Source organism: Diuraphis noxia, unplaced genomic scaffold (genome assembly GCF_037042655.1).
Source record: "Diuraphis noxia isolate RWA-SAM2 unplaced genomic scaffold, SU_Dnox_SAM2 contig0004, whole genome shotgun sequence".
Taxonomy (NCBI): Eukaryota; Metazoa; Arthropoda; class Insecta; order Hemiptera; family Aphididae; genus Diuraphis; species Diuraphis noxia.
The window spans coordinates 22,026,171-22,042,293 of NW_028301714.1; the positions used below are offsets into that span (position 1 = coordinate 22,026,171).

Genomic DNA, 16,123 nt, shown 5'->3' on the forward strand with positions numbered 1-16,123 from the left:
TCCCGTTTTTCCCTTAATTTTTAGTTTGTTTATCCCGATTATTTAGAAAGAAATTGTGAATTTTTCACTCTTGATCCCCCCCCCCCAAAAAAAGTACCCACTAGATTCACTTTCTGATCGAACGAGGTACTGAACACGAAAATCGAAGCACTTTTACTGCCCCAAAACGCGATGACAGATACAAAAAAAAAAAAAATTAAAAATTAAAAAAAAAAATACACACACATCATGGTAAAATCAATACATTCCTCGCTCCACTCAGAATCTAAAATTTCACTGTAACACATATGTGTATTAGGTGGACGACCGGTACACACAACATTTAAAAACTTGAAAAAACTAATTTCAGAATAATAGCTAAAGTTTATAAATCTAATTAAGGTGGTTTTAGTTGGTCATAAACTCATAACATATAATTTTAAGATGTTCCGATGTGACACGAATGTAAGACTGGCTTGTCTTATTACTGCAGTTTTTTTTAAAATTTTTTGAATGTTTTTCGAATATTTTGTCGAAACAGATGAATATGAATTTCCGATACTGGGATGGTTAAACCAAATTTCCATATTTACTTGTGTAGCAGTATATAATATTTGAGGTGGACATTTATACTAAGGTAATGTTCTAGTGGATTTTAAAAATGCGACTTAATCGTATCGTGCCGGGAGGTGATTTTTTGTCAGTATTACTCATAATAAGTCATAATATAGAGCGTGTTTCTTTTTACCAGCCTAATAGTTACCAACAAATGATTTGATGAGTATAGAAGCCCCTTTATATAATCGAATCAAATTTGATTTGAAGCCGACTACATATAGATTAAATTTAGAACATTATAACAGGTAAACTCGAGGTATTTACAGAGTTAAAGTGAGATTAGTCAAAGTCTCACAATTTCGTCGCACCCGAAGCATTTTTATATTCAAAAAATTTAAACGCTCCCCAAAACCATTAGCTAAACCCACCCAATATTTGTGTCTAAATAAAGCGCTAAACGTGAGCATATACGTATACGAGTATCTCAAATATAAAAATATTACCTTCCAACCAGGTTTAACTTGTATTATCCACATGCAGTCTAACGGCACTTGGTTCAAGACTGTTTTATTTTTTAAATCGTCAACCTCCGTACTATTTATGTACCCCTGTGAACCATCCACAAATTTACGACAAGGCGGAAGCTCCGATTTTTCTATGTCTGCAAAATATGATCAACACAAGATTCAAAACGTATTTAATTTTTGATTTTATAATGCCATTAGCATAAAAATCATGGTATTTTTTTTCAACAAACATTGATTACATTTGTTTTGTGAGTAGGGGTGGTCAACATGCGACTTGCGTGCAGTCGCGTCATAGTTGTATGCGCGGTTCGATATTACTAAAAAAAAACACTATTTACTTTTTATCCATAAAATACAATAAAATTGTACAAATTTTAAAATGAATTTTTAACATTTTTGCTCTTGATATCAATATATTACTGTATTTGTCCATGTAGCTCGTGGACGTATTCATGTTGGCCACCCCTGGTATAGAGTTTGGTAAAATAATGAACCATATTATTATATTAAAATACAAACAATCATTCTGGTTTATTTGGCGCATTATATGTGCAATTAATATTACCAATTTCAGGTTCAACGTTTTTCTCAATGGCATGTAAAAATTTGAAAAAAAAATTTTTAAAAACCCCGTGAACTAAGCCCCAAAAAAACTTCCATATAGGAGGTGCCTGCTACTACATCGTGTATATATTATTATATATAGCCAACTCTAGGTACTTGTTAAAACGACAAACATAGGAAAAGTGTGTCGTGTACATGAAAATACATCATATAGGTACCTACGACGTTATTCATTCCTGCAGAGTACATATTTTATTATATGTATAGCCAGTATTTCCTATAGTATCCCACTGTGAAAAAATTTTAACGGTTTTCTACCAAGTAAAAATATTTATGGAGTGTTAATTATTATTGTTCACCTGGTGGAGGCTTCTTAATGAATTTGTAAACGGCATGGAATCCTTCATATTCAATATTTTCGTCCGACCGAAATCTCAACCATAAATACTTCCCCGATGAAATTATTCTAGAAAAGAAGGATAATACCGAATAATAATATATTATAATGCATATTTATACGAACAAAATATTACACTTAAAGTGCACTGAGGCTATAATATTATAATAATAATGCAGTTATTCATATTGCAATTTGTATTTTAACAAGATATTTTAATTTAGACAATTAAAAATACTTACTTGGGTGGGAACTGATTTCCGCAGTAGTAATACGCTGGAACGGAATATCCATATGGTCCATCTCGAATTTCCAAGTGGTCGTGTTTACACCCAATACTTGGTTCAATAGTAAACGAGTCCCTAAAGTCTAGTTCAATAATCTCTCCAGGGCCAGCTAAAGAAAAGTCTCCAATGTTATTTGTTCCATTCAAAATTATAAATTATTTTAATAAAGTTCCTGTTCACCCACCTTCTAACAATCTAATACATTCTGTATTATTGGGATATGGTTGAGGATAACCTGGAGAGTAGAACTCGAAATCTGATTCAAATGGTTGACACGGTGAAGTAGCCATCAAAGTTTCAGACGCCATGTCTTGAACCGGTATATCATAATCAATAGTAGTTGTTAACGAAACATTACTATCGATTAAATCCGAATCTAAAATTTTAGTTTTGATATTAAAAAACAAAATTAACAATTGTATCAAATACACCTGTATAAAATATTTTTATAATGTAATATTTACCTAATCCAAATACTTTTTTTGAAATTATTAATAATACCGCAATACCTAAAAAAAAAAAAACGTTGTAATTTAAAATCTAACTATTTTAATTTGTCATGTTTTAATTGTGTATCATTATAAATCAATGCTTTTTTAAAATTTAAACAACTTGTTTACAATAAGTGCAGGGGTTGCGTATAAAAATGACGGATAGGTATAACCAATTAATAATAACGATGTATTATAGGCCATATAGGAAAAAATAGAGATGAAATAATAAATTCATAATAACGCCAACCACCCATTAATATTATCACAAAACATATAAAATAGAGTACATAATAGTAAATAAGTATGTCTTTTTAGGTATATCATAAAAAAAAATTATTCGTAAGAACCTATTGTTGCTGATATAGAAAATAATACGGTCAGGCCCGAAGTAAGATGCGGGGACTAAAGGGAGTGTCCCTAGGGACAACACTATTATGGGACTCCCAGTAAAAAAACTTAAGAATTCTATACTTTACTGCCATAAATAAAGAAGTAGTAAATTAAAGTAAATTAAAAAAAAATTATGTTGGAAAATATTAAATGTTTTTTTCCATTATTTGTGTATCCCGATAGTTAAGGTTAATAAGCGTTAAGAAATATCGATAGCTTTTATACGATCTAACTATAAATCATTTAAGTATTTAAGTATTTAAGTATTTTATAATATGCATATCAGATATATATTTTAATATTGTATATTATAAAATTAATGATCATATATACCTGTAGCGTATAGAAATAGAATGTGTTCACTATATGACCCTATGGGAATCGATAACTATACGTAAAATCCGATATTATACTTATATGCAATATACATATTATGTTTTTATTTAAAATCGCGATTTTTATTTATTTCTTATGATTTATTGTTCGATAGTTCGGTACTTGTTAGTTTTTATATCAATATAAATAACAGTTGTATACTAGTTGTAGTATATAGTACAACTTTCATAGACACATTACTATACTAGTATTACCTAAATGAAATACTTACTTTTGGACCTAAATATTATTTCATTAAATTAAAAAATATTTTAGGAAGTATATTTATAACAAGTTGTATATTTGGTGGGGCCTTTTATTCTATAAATCTGGGTTTGGATAGTGAATGCAGTGCAGTATATGGAATAGAGAATAAATAAATAAACTGAAATAATAAGGACAACTTATAATAAAGTCGCCAAGAATAAATATTATTATAGTAAATGTCTGTAGAGAGACAAATATAAAATAAATTTGGTAAAGTCTGATACCTGCACCCGTACTAATTATTTGTATGTAATCCCAATTAATAAAGACATTTTGAAGTAATATATTTTTGTTGTCAATTAAAAGCGTGGAGTTTTTTTTTTATCTTTTATTCGATTTATTTCAAAGAACAATAAGACAACTGAGGTAATATATAGAAATAAAAATAAAACAAATAGATAGATATAACTGAGCGTAGAAGCCTCCCAGTGGAGGTATTACAATAAAAAAAAAAAACATGAATATTAAGATTGAAATAGTTTGTCAGTAGGTTTCTACACCACTTGCGCTTTATAAATATAATATAATGAGGGAACTAAAGACTTAACTAGTAAACAATTAACAATTACTATTACAGAACCTTAATGACAATATAATACTACTATCAGTGAAAGTATTGGCTTGAATAAGTTTTTAAACTGTTGATCATATTAATAGAAATATTATTTATTTTTTTAGATGAAAAATATGCAGTCATGTTTTATTATTACATGCAATTTTCGTTCCAACAAGTAACAAAATGACAAGAGACGAAAATGGCAAAAAAAACCTGGTCGAATATTCGATAAAGAATAGTCAAGCTCAAGACATGTTTATGATTTTCAAATCCTCAATAGCTGAAATTGAAGAATATACATGATATATTTCAGCGTCGTAATGAAAATACGCCGATCCAACCTTTTATTTTGATTTGTGGTACTCCTAACAAACCCAAAGAAATAATTGTATTTTTTGATTATTTAAAAATTAAAACTTTTTCAATATCATCACCAATTGATGTATATGCTTCAAGATTTTTCATATTTTTAATTTGGAATATCCATCACAATCACCAATTGTATAGCTGTTTATACAAAAGTATTTTTATGCTTTCACCACAAAATATGATAAAGGCTATGACACCTTAGGACAGATTTTATCTGATTTAAACGATGAATGAATTATATATTTTTTTTAATAATTCAAATATACTTATAATAATAATTAAATAATTAAATACTATATATTATGTATAAATAAATAATCTAAGTATAAAAAAAAAGTTTTATTATTTTAAACATTGTAAGTAGGTAACTACAATATAATAATTTGTATACTCTTTAAAATTTAGAGTAAACACTAAAGTCTAAAGGTTTGATTAATTTTTTTTTTAAAGCGTTATAGTATACCTAGTATTGAATATTGATCATATACGAGATACGACTAAAAAAAAACATAACATTTATAGAGATAATATTCTATGTTAGATTGACAAAATTCTTGTTGATATAGAGCCGACAAGACACCGTGTGATATTGATAATAATTGTATTAGTATAATCAATGGTATAAAATCAATTATCATTATAATTATACAACAAAATAATATTATTTATAGTGATGATCCTTCAACAATCCATATATGTTGTGATGACAATACATAGTACTATTGATCCTACTAATACAACTATTATAACTATTATCAATATAACAAGGTATCTTGTCGGCTCTATATCAACAAGAATTTTGTCAATCTAAGGGCTAGTTGTACCAACTCCGATTAAAGTTAACCGGAGTTTAATCAGCCGAATTTGCCCGGTTGAATATCTGGCATCAGCTGATTAAGCATAATCGAAGTTTAACCGTAGACCGTAGACGATACAACTGGCCCTGACATAGAATTTTATCTCTATGAATGTGATTTTCTTTGAGTGTAGTCGTTTGGGAGGATTTCCAGGGATAGTCGAGGACTCGAGGAAAAGATATCATGCATGAGTGGGTTTCTGTGGTTTAAGCTGGCAGCTATGATCATTGAGCGTTAAACGTTTGGAGCGTATATGAGGAGCCCATGTGAGCCGGTGGTTTAGGGTTAGTCCAAGATATTTGACGTTTGGAGAGTAGGATAGAGGTTGATTATTGAGAAATAGTTGTGGACAGTCTCTGGGGCGTAGTGTGGAGGTTAGTCTAGTGCGTAGTGGAGCGATTTTGTTTGGTTTAATTTCAGGCCCTATTCTGTGTACCATGAGGCTAGTAGATCAAGATGAGTTTGCATAAAAGAGGCAGCTATGTCTGGGTCAAAGTGGCATGCAAGTAGTGCTTTGTCGTCCACAAAGTCGGCTACCATTGTGCTTTGAGTATTGGGTTGGCCCGCGATGTAGATGTAAAAAAGGAGTGGTGCAATAACTACATCTTGCGGACTCCGGCTTCTATTTAAGAAATATTTGAAAAAGTCGTTCCTGAGCGCACAGAGAAGTGGCTATCACTAAAATATAGTTTTATAAATAAATAAAAGTATGGGGAGAAAATTGCTTTAATTTCGTGGAGAGCCCTTGGTTCCAAACTCGATCAAATGTCTTTTCAATAATGTCCAAGAACACTCCTGTGCATATGAGCTTTTCTTAAAGAGTAAAGAGATCTTATCTACAAGACGGTGGATCTGATGTATTGTAGAATAATCGTGCCTAAATCCGAATTGAGTATTGAGAAGGTTTATTTCTATGATTGTTAGGAGACGTTTAAGAATCAGTTTTTCGAAAATTTTCGAGAAATAGGGCAAGAGGATGATTGATCTGAACGATTGATGCATTTCTGTAAGTTTGCCTGGCTTATGGATCATTATTATTATTGAATATTTCCAGAGTAAAGGAAATTAGGCGAGCCTTATTATATAATTGTACATAAAAGTGAGAAACAGAAAAGCCTTTTTTGGGAGATAAACTGCAACTTCGAATGTGATTAAATCGACCTGGAGATTTGTATTTCTATGAATTATTAATTAGATATGCAACTTCATGAGGAGATATATGTTTGGGTGGCATTATCAAATTGTCATACGTGAAGTAGAATCAAGAGATGTGTTTATTTCGTCGATAAGTCAGTAGTATTAACATACATGATAAGTTTCTAACATAATAATATGTTATACTTATACATACCTATAAAAATGATTATTGATTAAAATTTATATTTCGAAGCAATTGATTTTTATATAATTTATGGTGAATTAGGTTGTGCTCTAAAATTATAATTTTATATAATATATGATTTTAATATCTATCGGTATCTATCATCAGAATTAAAAACGAAGAATAAATAATATAGTCTTTACATATGTATACTTTAGAATTTAGACTTGGCAAGTAGTTGTTTCTATTTAGTTTCTTATAAAATTTTAATACAAGACACAGTAAGCAAAAAGTACACGTTTTACATTATACATTCATTGTTCAGTATTGTTTACTGTCTCTGCTCTACACTTTAATATTAAACTCTTACATTAAACTTATTATACCTAAATGATAACGCATTTTCTATTAATCATTCAACAAGAGATTAATTATTTATTTAATTTGGATCTCTTGGGACGTTACCTTCTTCCGTTTTACATATTTAAACATGATATTGGAATTAAATTTATAGGATACTTGACCTGCAAACTACACATATATAACGCGAATGACAAATCAAAAAAAAAAAAAAAACGATTGTGATCCAATAAATTTATAATATGTTTTCATTAATGGGTTCTAAGAATACTAATACTAAATTACTATTCTAAATACTAATTATTATAATATTTTTTAAATGTATGTTCAAAATACTTTGGCCAATTAATATAGGTGTCTACACTCTACATAGCTAATAATTTATTGTTTTCAATATTTATATTAGATGTACAAATATATTGTCTTGTGGTCTTGTCATTATATTAGGTACCTATACAGTACACAATAGTTTGGGTTTTTCTATATGACTATACTCATTACAAAATATTTTAACCTATATAGCTATTTTTCTTTTTACTTCTGTTATACCTCGATTTAACATGCATAATACTTGAAGATACATTTTACATGACGCATTAATAGTTAATAGTGTTGCATCATCACTATACCCAATTGTAATTATTAAAACTATAATACAAGTATTAGAAGGACAAAAACGTTAAATGTGTAATAGTACCTATATTGTGTATGTATAGTATTTGATTTTCTGTTTAAACAAAAATATATGAGTATAGGTACACTAACTACTTTTTCTTTAAAATTTTCAGAACGATTATATTAGGCGAATAAAATTAGAAACAAAATAGAAAATTATTTTGATTTAATGTGCCTTTTTAGTATTTTCTGTTAGAAATCCTTAATCATCTTTGAAAACTCGTTAATACAAAACCTATTAAAGGGTAAATTGTGTACAGTTATGTAAATCGATATTAATAGATGACAGTAATTATGTAGTTATTAATTAACTCAATGATTTTTTTTTTTGTTATTAGATATTATATAGCAATATACGTAAGTACCTAATAAGTTTTTTAATTCATTTATATTAAACATATTGAAAATTCAAAAGGTATAACATAGGGACCTGAGCAGTGACAGATGACATAATTAATACCTAATAATAGTAATAAAAAAAAAGCGGGTAAGTGGATGTCACTCTGCTGTACATTAGGTGGTGGGGTGGACCTCTGACTAAGGTAGGTTAGATTTGAATGCAATGATAGGTATCATTGTATACGAAAAACGATTCTGAACGGAGATGATTTGTCAGTCTAGAATAAATTATATTTAAATATTGTCATATATTCTATTTTGAAACAAATATATTATTTTTCAATTAAGACACATTTTGAATAAGGCATGGTTAATCAATTTTTCCAAAAACATTGCATGTAGTTATCATAATTCATAATACCTTATATTATCATAGATATACATATACCCACCTGATTTCGTAAAAATTTAAAATTCAAACGCAATTAAAATTTTTCCTATAATGACGCTTCGAGTTTTCTCTATAGCTACTTGAAGTAAAACTTATGGAAAACTTAGTGATGTATTCTTAATCTTTAGTTATAAACACAAAAAATTTTATGATTTTTCAGCTTCAAAATTACTTGCAAATTTTCACATTTTCGACAGATTTCGTAAAAATTTGAACTATAAACGCTTATAAAAAAAAATTGTGCCTATGTATTCTTATAATTTTTTAATCACTTTAAGAATAACTTATGAGGAACTTTGTATTAAATTTTCAAGTATTTTGATAGGGCCAAAAAAATTTTATCGACACTTCAAAAAAAAATTTTCAGACAAATTGAAAATTTCAGTCGTCTATAAATATCTCAAAAAAAGTCAAAATATTTTGAAAATTTAATCATGTAAAGAAAATACCAATCCTAATAACTGGTAAAATTTTCAAGTATCTAGGACTTATACTTTTTGAATAATAACAAATATTTAAAATCGTTTCAGGATAAATCGTTATCGTTACGCTATTTCGTAAAAATTTAAAATTCAAACGCACTTAAAATTTTTTCTATAATGATACTTCGAGTTTTCTCTATAGCTACTTGAAGGAAAACTTATGGAGAACTTAGTGTTGTATTTTTAATCCTTAGTTATAAACGCAAAAAATTTTATGATTTTTCAACTTCAAAATTACTTGCAAATTTTCGCGTTTTCGACAGATTTCGTAAAATTTTGAACTATAAAAGCTTATTAAAAAAAATTGTGACTTACGATTTTTAATTTTTTTTAGCTACAATAAGAAAAACTCATAAGGAACCTTGTATTAAATTTTCAAGTTTTTTTGGTCGTCCAACATTTTTTTACCGACACTTCAAAAAAAACTTCTCAAAAAAGTGTAAATTTCAGTGGTCTATAAATAACTCAAAAAAAGTCAAAAATTTTTGAAAATTAAACTGTATATAGAGAACACTAACATAAACATTTGGTGAAAATTTCAAGTATTTCAAGTGATTATTTTTTGAATTACAATCGTATAAAAAAATCGATTTGGTCGAAAACTGATTTTGCGTAAAAATTCCCGTTTTTCTGTCATTTTTTTTTTGTTTTTCTCGATGTTTTTGAAAACTGTTGGAAAATGTTTACTTTTGACCTCTATAATGCACCAAGGATCTTCAATTTTACATCGGAAACCACCCCCAAAGTTTGAAATCGAAGCATTATTTCGACTAGTTATGCTGTACACAGACACAAAAAAAAAAACAAAAAAAAAAAAAAACACACATCATTGTAAAATCAATACATTCATCACTTCGTTCAGAATCTAAAATAAGACCAATGACCATAAGATCACAATTTATTGATCAAAATCAGGAAAATAATTTATCAAACAATTCATCTAGAATTCAGTGGTTCCCAACCTTTTTGAGACTATTACACATAAGTCAGGTTAGATATTAACAAATCTCGCCCGACCCAAAAAAAGTTGATTAAAAAAAAAAAAAACAAAATATATATTATTAAAATTTCATTTACAGTCATAATACACATGAACCCCCCAAAAAATCGCGTTTTACTCCTTAGGAGGTAATTACCCTCAGGTTGGGAACCGCTGATCTAGATCATACATACATTGAGATCTCAAAACTCAGATTAATCAATTGACGAAAATAATCGCCAACTATACCAAATTCATGACAAACCGAGAAAAAGCATATAAGGAAAGACCAGTGGCGCCTAACCTAAACCTAAGACCTTTTTTTTTCGGTGGGTGGGGTCGTAGTGGGCCGTGCGTACCCCAACAAATGAACAAACTATTTATGAATTATGTTCCTAATTCCTAACTCCTGAGCTATTAATATATATGGACATATGGTATTTGTATACATATGCAGCACTGTAGCAGGCCGTAAGGAATAGCGAATAGGATCATAAGGATAAACAACTAGCCTGAGTTAGTGAGTAAAGTTGGCTGACAATGTATTAATATGAAATAACTTATTAATAACATACGCACTACATGCATTGGTATTTGGTACTAATAAATAATAATCAAATTATTTAAGTTAAAAGTATTTCAGGTATGTAGCCATGGCCCATGTAGATACCTACGTATAAAATACGTTATACTTATTTGGCTGTTTAAAAAAAACTTGGTAAATTATAAATTAATACATTTGACTTTATATTTGTTAAGTAAATCATGAAACTAGTTGTGAACACTCATTAGGAATAATAAAATGAAAATAGTTTTTTATTTTGTAAACAGGGGTGGTGGTCCGTATAACTTTTTACTTGCCCCCCTTTTAAAATATAGTTCGGCGCCACTGGGAAAGACAGATTTTTGCATTAACTACTCAAGCAGAACATACTACCATCAATATAGATGTTTGATCCAGTATTTTCTCTCGACAATTTCTATTCGGTCTGAGACAGTATAGCTTACAGTTTATAGGTGAACATGTGACCGTACATAATTTTAAAAGTAGGTATCAAGCAATTAATCAACGTGAATTTTAATTAATCATACAATGTTCATATTATTCAAGGACGATGCACCGTAATCAATATACAAAGTTATATATTTAATTACATTTTACTAAATTAAATGAATATATAATATATAGGTACTGTTATAAATCACTTTAAGACTTGGGATAATATTTTTATAATAACAATGACTAAATGATTTATAATCTGTCCCAAACCAATTTATTATCTAATTCCTCCCTAATGTAACTATTGGGGGAAAACTTTCATTATAAAAATAATATATGTTAGATAAAATATATAATAGTTACATATTAGAAAATTGCTGAAACATTATAACACGCAATAAAAGGGCGTTGTTTTTTATTCTCCCCTAGTATTTTTCAAATGTTGAACATTTCTTGTAATTGTAATTAATTTGGTAAGAATAATGTTTTTATACATAACTACGCAATATAACGCATAACTAATATGATAATGTAAAACGATAAACATAACATGTGTAAATATTAATTAATATAATATAATCGTATATGTATATATTACACCTACATATGTATAGGTATATTGTAACTATAACTATTATATATCATATAAGAGCGACAAGAGCGTATAAGACACCATATTTTTGTATAACTAAAATCAAAAAAACAAAATATATGAAGTCCATCTGCTGTATGATAGGTATAAAGTTCGAGCTTTAAGAGTTCGTCGTTTGTGCACCAATATTGTTCATTTCGACTTGTTGTGTAAGACATCATTCGATTTTGGGTTTTGTTTAATAAAATTATTGTTTGAACATCACACATTTACTTTATATTACGTCAAAATATTGTATCCCTATGCTCATCAGAATATTTAAAAATATAACTTTAAACGATTTTAGGAGTGTCCAAAATCGCAAGTTACTTACTTGTTTTTAGCTTCCAATTTGGAAATCGTTATATTCAACATATTAATATTTAGTACGATTATAGGTACCTATAAGGCTATAAGTAAGTATTCCTGCTAAAAAATGTTAAATATATAAACTTATAACCAGATAAAAAAACTAAAGTGTATACCGTACGGGTGAATTGTAAATAGTAACCATGACCAATCCATATAGATTTTTATCATTTAATAATGTATATGTATTTTTTAAATTTAAATGAATAAGAGTAATTTATTTTATAAATAAATAACAATTAATAAAAGATTACTCTATTGTACTACTTTGAACCCTAATTATTTATTAACTTATCGACTAATTGGAAAAATTGGATTTATTTTGTTATCTTGAATTCAGCAATATCGAGTTTGCTTGCTCAAAAATATTGATATTTAAAAAAATTGTAAAAAATCAGACATTTGACTTAAATAAGTGATTTTAACATATAAATTTTACTAAAAATCAGATTTACAAATTGACCATATTGAATGTTTCGAAAAAAATTTTTATCAATTTTTAAGTTTTTTATTTTCAGTATTAAAAAATAAAAAATAAAAAATTGTCCATGGATTATATTTAAAAGAAATTTTTAAAAAATATTGATTAGAACAAAAGTTATTTCATTTGTCAGAATATCAGATCTCTTTGGGACACCCTGTATATAGACATATAGTATATTAGTATATACTTATGTATATTTATGTAAATAATAAAATATATGAATAAAGTTATCGAATCTTCAAGTTAAATCATTGTAATATATGGTATACTTTTTTGATATTTTTAATATTTTCAAGATCTTTTACCGAGATAATTTATTGTTTATCAATTATTTAGTCGAAAAAAAATAAAAGTCAAAAATCTCAAAAAAAGAGGTAAATTACATAATTTCAAAATGATATCCATTAGATTTATACTAATATAAAATAATTCAAGTATTTACAGTTAGGTATTCATTTTTAATTTCAAGCATTTCAATAATAAAATGAATTTTAAATGTGGTGTTTCATTTAATATATATACCCATTTATTTTTAACTGTTTATTAATTTTTAATAGAATGCAATTAAAAATATTGGGAATTATTTATTATATCCAATTTGTTTATTTTTCGTATGTCCACTTTAACCATCCCCAGTAACCCTCCAAGGAAATTAAAAAGAAAATGGCCAAGAGACACCCTTTCTTAATACGAAAAATAAATAAACGGTCTCTCCATATGAACCCACCAAATTAAACAACAGGTACTGTTGATGGATGTTTTCCCCCCTCAAACAGATCAATTCTTCATCTTTTTATTACTATTATTGTTAACCAATTTCCTTATTTTACTTTATGTATAAATTACAGTAAATATAGCTTTTTAAAAATAAAAAAATAAATCCTATTTGCAATCAAAAACTACCTTTAACATTGGAAATTAAGCATTTTGTCTACTGTATAGAGTTTCTTATCAGAAGTCAGATACAAAGTTTTTAAATACACATTATTCAATCATTGTAAATTTAAAAATATTCCGGAATCTTAAAAAATTAAGACCAAAATCAGTAACTACAATGTACATAATTAGTGTTGTGATCTTTTATTCCTTCGCTCACCTCGTTATATAAAATATATTCCTTTAATATATATAATAACTTCAATACATCTCTTAAAAGTGAGAAGTACTTAAAACTTAAAATATATTTAAATTTACCTAGAGTTTATTGTGTAAAATGTTATTTTTCAGACATAAATAGTCACTAAAGTAATTAGTGACCATAGTGGTTAAAAGTAAAATGGATTTGGCACGTAATCTGTATATTATATATTATATAGGTCATAGGTATATAGTAGAACACATACTCATTTTTACCTCATTATCATTTGTAATATAAAATTATAAAAGACAATAAAAGTAAAAAAGATTAAATACATACATTTTATTTGTTTTTAAAAACTTGATACAAGAAAAATATCATAAGCCCTCTTGCTATAAAATAATACAAATTACTAATTAGTAATTACGAAATAAAAATCTTATAGGTGGTATATACCATGAACATATAATAATTAGTTAATTTTGAAATTGCCCATAGTCCGTAACAGTATCCAATATACTCTTAAGCACTTCTAGAAGTATACTATCTACGTATATGTCATGTTAGTATGGATTTAGGTATTTATCATTTAATAAATACCATTAATTTGTTTTTAATTTATTTTGAAAAAAACTATGATTTTGGGTTTAAGAAATTTATGTTTGAATTTTGAATACAGTTATACAAGTGATAAATACAACTTAAAGTGTTTTCTGAATATAAAGTAAAAATATTTAAAAATCTTGATTTACAATTTTTTTTTAATTATGTATCATAATTAATATAAATTATGTTTAAACTATGTTATCGATAAAATGACAAAATTACGATATAAACTTATTGTATAGTTGTATCTAATATAATTATGTCAATTATTATTTAAAGCACAGATTATAAATTAATAATACGTTTTAAATAATTGATAGGATTTTAGCGTGAAAAATATAATATAAAGATGTTAATATTAGGAATGTTACGACGTAACTATATCCGAATATATAGGTACCAGAATTGAGTATAGTAGTATATTATGGTAGTTATAGTATTTCCATACTCAATGGTACCAGTTATTTGTTTGAAAACGATTAATATAAAAAATACTATATACTTTTTGTAATGACTAATATTTAGTTGGCTGAAAAACAAATAACAATATAAATCCCAATTGTATTTATAGGGAATAGTAAGGAAATTATATCTCTACAGTGCCTACTAATAGGCAATAATTGATTAAATCGTTATCAAATCACTAGGTAGGGGAGACCGGGGACAAAAGTAACACGGGGCGAAAGTAACATGCTCAATTTCTTATTCCATGATAATTATTTAAATCCAGTATGTAGTGTATCATTTGCACCATTATACGGGGCATATTTGCACATATTTGTTTTGTCGTAGTCCCATTCTTCTTATCACAAAAAGAACATAAACTGATATCGCCATACAAAAGTGATAATAAAATTGTTAACAGTTTTTTTTTTAAAAAATTAAATTTTAACACTAGAAGCAAACTTAATACATTTAAATCTGCCAAAAGTTGTCCTTTTTCTTTTGCAAGTATCAGAAACGTCGAATCAGGTATGTTTAATACTTTTTTAATCTACATAAGAAAAAATGTCTGTATGGGGTCGAAAGAAACAAATTTTGTGGGGTCAGAAGTAACACTATGTAGCTCCTACATATCTTAGCTTATATTATTTTACTATGTTTTTTTATATGAATTTTAAATATATTGTTTTGTTAACTTTTCTTACAAGTTTTTACTGTCGAGACTGACTATTATATTTAATTTTTTTTGTTATTTATGAATAATATTTTGTATTTATTTAGTTACAGTGTCTTAATTGAAAGTTCTGGCACATAAAAGTTAGTTACTTAAATTTTATTTTAAATATATTGTTTTGTTAACTTTTCTTACAAGTTTTTACTGTCAAGACTGACTATTATATTATATATATTTTTTGTTTATGAATATTTAATATTGATATACATTACTTCAGTACAAGTCTGGTACATAATTAGGTATATTAATATTTTATATTTTTAAGTTTTAGTTCAGATAAACAATTGTACCTATTGTTTTTATTTTATTTGAATATAATATGTACCTAATTGCTAATGTACCTAATTGATTTTGTTTATAATATTTTATTGTACTATTACCATACATGTTACTTTTGTACCCAATAGGTGTTACTTTCGGTACTTGCAAGGGGTCGAAAGAAACGTTTTTTTTTTTTGTTTTTTTTTTTAAATATCTTAAGGTTTAAATTAAATTTATGAAGATATTATGATATCATTTGAAAGGTATTAACTTGTTCTATCAAATAGAAA

At 27.2% G+C, this 16,123-nt stretch overlaps 1 protein-coding gene across 2 annotated transcripts in view; it reads right to left on the reverse strand.

Annotated features, from left to right (window-relative positions):
* The window catches only part of Neto (Neuropilin and tolloid-like), a 30,170-nt gene that overhangs the window by 5,673 nt on the left and 8,374 nt on the right, over positions 1-16,123 (reverse strand). For both annotated transcript variants that reach the window (XM_015509007.2, XM_015508997.2), the window contains exons 2-6: positions 2,777-2,821; positions 2,497-2,688; positions 2,268-2,421; positions 1,988-2,094; positions 1,041-1,198 (exon numbers count right to left, since the gene is read on the reverse strand). In XM_015509007.2, the coding sequence (XP_015364493.1) occupies positions 1,041-1,198; positions 1,988-2,094; positions 2,268-2,421; positions 2,497-2,688; positions 2,777-2,821 (656 nt within the window). The remainder of the gene's footprint in view (positions 1-1,040; positions 1,199-1,987; positions 2,095-2,267; positions 2,422-2,496; positions 2,689-2,776; positions 2,822-16,123) is intronic.